Source organism: Myotis lucifugus, unplaced genomic scaffold (assembly GCF_000147115.1).
Source record: "Myotis lucifugus unplaced genomic scaffold, Myoluc2.0 scaffold_234, whole genome shotgun sequence".
Lineage (NCBI taxonomy): Eukaryota > Metazoa > Chordata > Mammalia > Chiroptera > Vespertilionidae > Myotis > Myotis lucifugus.
The window spans coordinates 1,071,941-1,077,563 of NW_005871282.1; the positions used below are offsets into that span (position 1 = coordinate 1,071,941).

Genomic DNA, 5,623 nt, shown 5'->3' on the forward strand with positions numbered 1-5,623 from the left:
CCTCCCCCTGTGGCCCGCGCTGCGTGGAGGACGCTGCGGGAGAAGCTGTAACCTCAGATGCCAGTGCCCTGCGGCCTGCGTGGGGCGTTGGCTTTATTCTCCTCGGGTGGGATTCTGCACAGGAATTCCACTAATTCGGGCCAGAGGGTTTTGTTTCTTGTTTTTTTTTTCTTGAAGAGATTTGTTCTGCTTCAGTGAGAATCGAGAAAATCACACCGGCCCTCGCCCAAAGAGAGAGGACGGGTGTGCGGGTGTGTTCCCTCCGCCCCCACCCCAGTCTCCTTCCCGCGTTGGAGGAACGAGCGCCCTGGGATGTGCACGGGCGGCTTTCACCATCACCCACCACGTGGGACCTGGGACCAGCCGTCTGGGCTGCCAGACTCCTCGGCCTCCCGGCCGCTCCCTCCACCCACAGGGACAAGCAGCGGCCGCCCACCTTCCCACAGCTGCACCCACATTCCCGGGACCCCTCCTGGTTCCCCAAGGGCTGGCACAGAACACCCACCAACAGCATCACATCTGCTGAGCTATTGCTTTTCTGCCAAAAATAAATAAATAAATAAGGAAAGAAGGAATGCAGAACGGAAGTAGGGGTGGGAGGCGGGAAAAACAGAAGGAGGCCGGGAAGGGGAAACACAGGGAGACAAAGGAAAATCAACATCAAGTATCTGGTCTGAGGCTTGCGGAGGCGTGGCCTCTGCTCACGTGAGAGGGAGGGACTGTGTTCAGGGACTCACAGGTCACCCGAGCCAGGACCTGCGTCCTGAATGGTGGGTAGCGGTCAGGTCTGAACCTAGCTCTGCGGCCACCCATCACTAAACGACTCTTCTATTGCACACAGATTTTCTGCGTTTAAAAACAAACTTCTTGCCCGGCTGGCGTGGCCCAGTGGTTGAGTGTCCACCCGGGAACCAGGAGGCCACTAGTTCGATTACGGGTCAAGGGCACAGGCCTGGGTTGCAGGCTCCATCCCAGCAGGGGCCGTGCAGGAGGCAGCCGACCAGGGATTCTCTCTCATCATTGATGTTTCCATCTCTCTCTAAAATCAATCAGAAATATTGAAAAACAAACTAACAGCGTCTCGTTACAGAGAGAGAGAGTGAAGTCGAATGAAAAGCTGCCGGATTGGATTTCACAGAAGTTGGGAGTTATTCCTGAGCCCACGGTCCTGGCTTCTCCTATGGACTGAGTCCTCTAAAGCTGATACCAATTGTATTTATAAAAATAAATAGATACTATTCACATTAAATTCCTTACAAAAACACTGGTATTAGATAGAAGTTGAAAGGGTTTTTAAATGGTCAGATTTTATAGAATTTGGTATCTTCTTACATCTCAGGCTAAAACATACTCAAGAGATATAAAATATGATGTTTTGACAAATACATACTCGTTTACAAAAATTTTTACATTTTAGAAAAATTTATAAACTATAAATTCTCCACAAAATGACCGAAAAGTGGCATACAATAAAATAGATCAGTTTTTAAAATCTTTCTGAAAAGTTATCAGGCATAATTAGACATAGTAGCATGAAAAATAAATTACTGAAAATCTTTTTACGTTTTCCATCGTATTGCATTGATCCTAAAATTCTCATTCTTTTTAAGTTAAAGGCCAATATATTAAAATTGCAAACTTTTAAAAACTTTAGTAACTATAAAATGTTACCTTAACCAAAGCAAGTGAAGTAAAATACTTTACTGTAGTGGGTAAGAAAGCAGTCAGAATGCGTATGATTAAGAAAAATCAGCAGGAAATTAAATGAGGGATGTGGACACAATGCAAGCACATTTATTTTTCAGTGGAGCCACAGCGCCACCCTCTGGCCATTTCAGCATAACGGCAGAATTAAAAATTCTTTTTAAAAAATATAAACAATATATCGATTTCTGGCCTCTAACAAACACACACACAAACAAAAATTTAAAAACACGTTAAAAACACTGCTCCATTCATTTTCATTGGTTCCTGAATCGTCACCCTCAGATATACTTTCCAAATCTAAATACTATTTGCAATCACCCAAGTGAAGATGGCTTCTCTCTCACAAACACATTTGTTCTGGGAGGTCCTGGCAAGGCTGAGCCACTACCACCTGGCCGTGCATTTTTAAACGGCACCATGTAATGTTTATCTTACTGTCAACCACCTCCCCTCCTTAACAGAGTACATTTCCAAACGTAAAACTACATTGGAACTGCGTATAAAGTCCCACAAAAACACGCAAGTGGCCCAAGTAGGCTTACCGTTGTGAGTACACAAAACAGCGAGTTTTTCGTGCATTATTATTTATTAACTATCGTATTATTTTCCATAATAACAACTGTAGGCCTACTTTTGCCCCATGCTGTACATAAAAACTAGCTTTGTTCCCAAAGCATTTCATTGCAAGTATCTCTTTGCATTTTATCTGGCCATGACGTAAGTGAGTCCTTTCGGTCTGGGGTTTGGGGTGATGGAATAGAGGCCCCCCTAGATACGAAGAAACACTGCGGTTAATGCCATTATTCTTTTATAAAACATTCTGATGGTAAGGGGAGCTGGACTCCTGCTCAGCGCGGGAAGCATTCTGAACACGGAAACAGAACCGTATTCTGCATGTTGCCCATGAACTGAGACCTTTTAACGTCTCCATCAGCGCCGAGAAGCCTGGCCCAGGAAGGACAAGTCTGCACCATCCCTACTGCGTGGCGGGAAGAAATGGCTGCCTCCCTTTCCCCCAAAGGGGAGAGACATCACCTTGGGACCTCACAGCGTATTTACTTAAAACATGAGGACGAATATCCGCAGATAAAATGAATACAGAAAAGTATTATCCATTTCGGTTCCTCACCCAGAACACAAGCCGCCCCGCCTCCATCTGTCCGCAGATTGAACGCTCAGGCTCCGCCTGACGCAGCCCCCAAGCAGAGCAAAGCTGGGCCCGTCGGTGGCTTCGCCTGGGCGATCGGAAGCCTTACTCTCCGAAACGGAGTGGAATAGAGAACAGCTGCCGCTCTCAAAGCAAACAAAGCCCTGAGAGCAGCTGGGAGCAGCAGTGACCTGTACGCGTGAAGCAAACGGAGTCTGTATCCAACGTCGTCAGTAGGTTCTCGAACAGGCACAACGACTTATAACGAGGCCAATGTCACCAAAGGCCCGGCTGACCGCAGCTCCAGCGAAGTCCCTGGCACCTCATCAGTGTTATAGCAAAACGACATTGAGCCGGGCCGGTGGGGCTCAGGGTTTGAGCATTGACCTATGAACCAGGAGGTCAGGGTTCGATTCCCGGTCAGGGCGCAGGCCCGGGTTGCGGGCTCGATCCCCAGTGTGGGGTGTGCAGGAGGCAGCCGATCCATGATTCTCTCTCATCATGGATGTTTCTATCTCTCTCCCTCTCCCTTCCTCTCTGAAATCAATAAAAATATATATTTTTAAAACAACATTGAACGAAAGATGTTACCCGAGGGCCTGCTGTTTCAGTGGGATGTTAGATTTTCTTAGTGAGACAGAGATGAGAAGTCTGAGGGAAGCGATGAAGTGTCCACTGATGAATGAATAGATAAAGAAGATGTGACACGTGTGTGAATATTACTCAGCCTTTTATAAAAAAGGGGCATCTTGCCATGTGAGACATGGGTGGACCTTGAGGGCATTATGCGAAGTGAACCAAGTCAGGCAGAAAAAGACGAGTATCATACGGTCTCACATACAGAATCTAAAACAAAAATAACCCACAGACTGCGGGCTGAGAGGCAGGGGTGGACGTGGGCAATGGGTAAAGGGGGCACAGAGGTACAAACTCCAGGTAAAGAGTCAGGTAAGTCCCGGGTGTAAGGTTCAGTATGGTGACTGCAGTTCATAATCTATAATAATCCCTACTAATAAAAGTGTAATATGTTAATTAGACCGGACAGCCGAATGACCTTCCGGACGAAGCCAGGGCTGGGAGGGCCATGGGCAGCCGCCCAGCTGCGAGGGCCGAGCCCCTTGCACAAATTGCGTGCATCGGGCCTCTAGGACTGTGTATCTGAAAGTTGCTAAGAGAGTAGAACTGAGTTTTCATCAGAGAGGAAGGGAGAGGGAGAGAGAGAGAAACATCAGTGATGAGGGAGAATCATTGATCGGCTGCCTCCTGCACACCCCACACTGGGGATCAGGCCCACAAACCGGATTCATGGGTTGATGCTCAACCACTGAGGCTGATAGTTTAACTATTAAACAGTTGTTACATCAGTAGTAACTGGGTTAGAGCATGTGGCCCAGGCAAGGTAAAGGCAAGCTACTGAAGCCAAAACTTGTGGAATATTGCCTTTCCGTTGTTAGTATGAGAAACTGCACTTATAAAACTATGAGGTGTGCCATACTGAAAACGAATAATTATGTGTTCACACTTATTATTAAGCATTTTTCCTTAATCTGGTGATATTTATTCAAGTGTCCATTTTTAACAGGGGAAGCCATTTCTACCACCAAGGCATTCCCATCAGTCTGATGATGACTTAAACCGGATCAGCACACCAGCCGTTGGGGGGGGAGGGGCGGGCGTGTGGGGCTCACCTACCTTCAGCTTCCTCACGGCGTCCCGCACGACCTCGGTGCCTTTGGGCTGCTCCACCTCCGTGCTGCCGAGAAACTGAGAGAGGGCATCGGTGAGACGGGCTGTACCATCGCCTGGCGTCACACCACTAGGACTAAACCTGGCACAATAGATGGATGCGGGTTCATGCAAACCCAAATCCCACTACACGGAAAAGTCACGCACGCACATGCTTTTAAATTCCATGAAAATGTCAATATATGATTTGATCACATAAATTCTTACTATTTAATTAATAAAACTCATCTACCTTTTAAAATACAAACTTTTAAAATACCCAATACCTACCATCCACCAAAGCTATAAGCCAAACTACATTAAAAAAATAAATAAATAAAACATACAGCCTGGCCAGTGTTGCTCAGTGGTTGAGCATTGGCCTATGAATTAGGAGGTCCCAGTTTGATTCCCGGTCAGGGCACATGCCCGGGTTGCAGGCTTGATCTCCAGTGTGGGGCATGCAGGAGGCAGCCGATCAATAATTCTCTCTCATCACTGATGTTTCTACCTCTCTCTCCTTTTCCCTTTCTCTCCAAAGTCAATAAAAATGTATTTTAAAAAATAAAACATAGATGATCTTCAATTTTACTCTATTTTCAAATATACCTGAAGGGTTTTTAGTTAAAACATCTGTTAATACTTTCAATGATAAAGATAAATTTAAAACAATAACAACAACACACAAAACAACAACTTGATCTATTCCAAAAAAAAGTTTCATATTAATTAACACACTGCCATAAAATCTTCTACCCCGGGGAGAGTTAATACCTCCTAAACAAAAGTCCGATATCATAAAATGTTGAAGACCAATTCGAATTGAAATATGAGTATTTTCTTCTATAAAATATTTCTATATAAAAAGCAAATGATCATTAAATTAAGTGTATGTAATTCCCCAAAGACATTTTTTGTTACAGACTATCAATTATACCCCAACGTGAGTCATGAATTTGTCACTTCTTATATCAATAAGTGTGTGTACACGTGTGTGTGTGTGTGTGTGTGTGTGTGGCGGTGCGCTTCACATAAAATGATTAA

The 5,623-nt window shown here is 45.3% G+C and overlaps 1 protein-coding gene across 2 annotated transcripts in view; it reads right to left on the reverse strand.

The window, feature by feature from the left end:
* GULP1 (GULP, engulfment adaptor PTB domain containing 1) overlaps positions 1–5,623 on the reverse strand; it is an 87,485-nt gene that overhangs the window by 24,038 nt on the left and 57,824 nt on the right. For both annotated transcript variants that reach the window (XM_023762144.1, XM_014464043.2), the window contains one exon: positions 4,547–4,618. In XM_023762144.1, the coding sequence (XP_023617912.1) occupies positions 4,547–4,618 (72 nt within the window). The remainder of the gene's footprint in view (positions 1–4,546; positions 4,619–5,623) is intronic.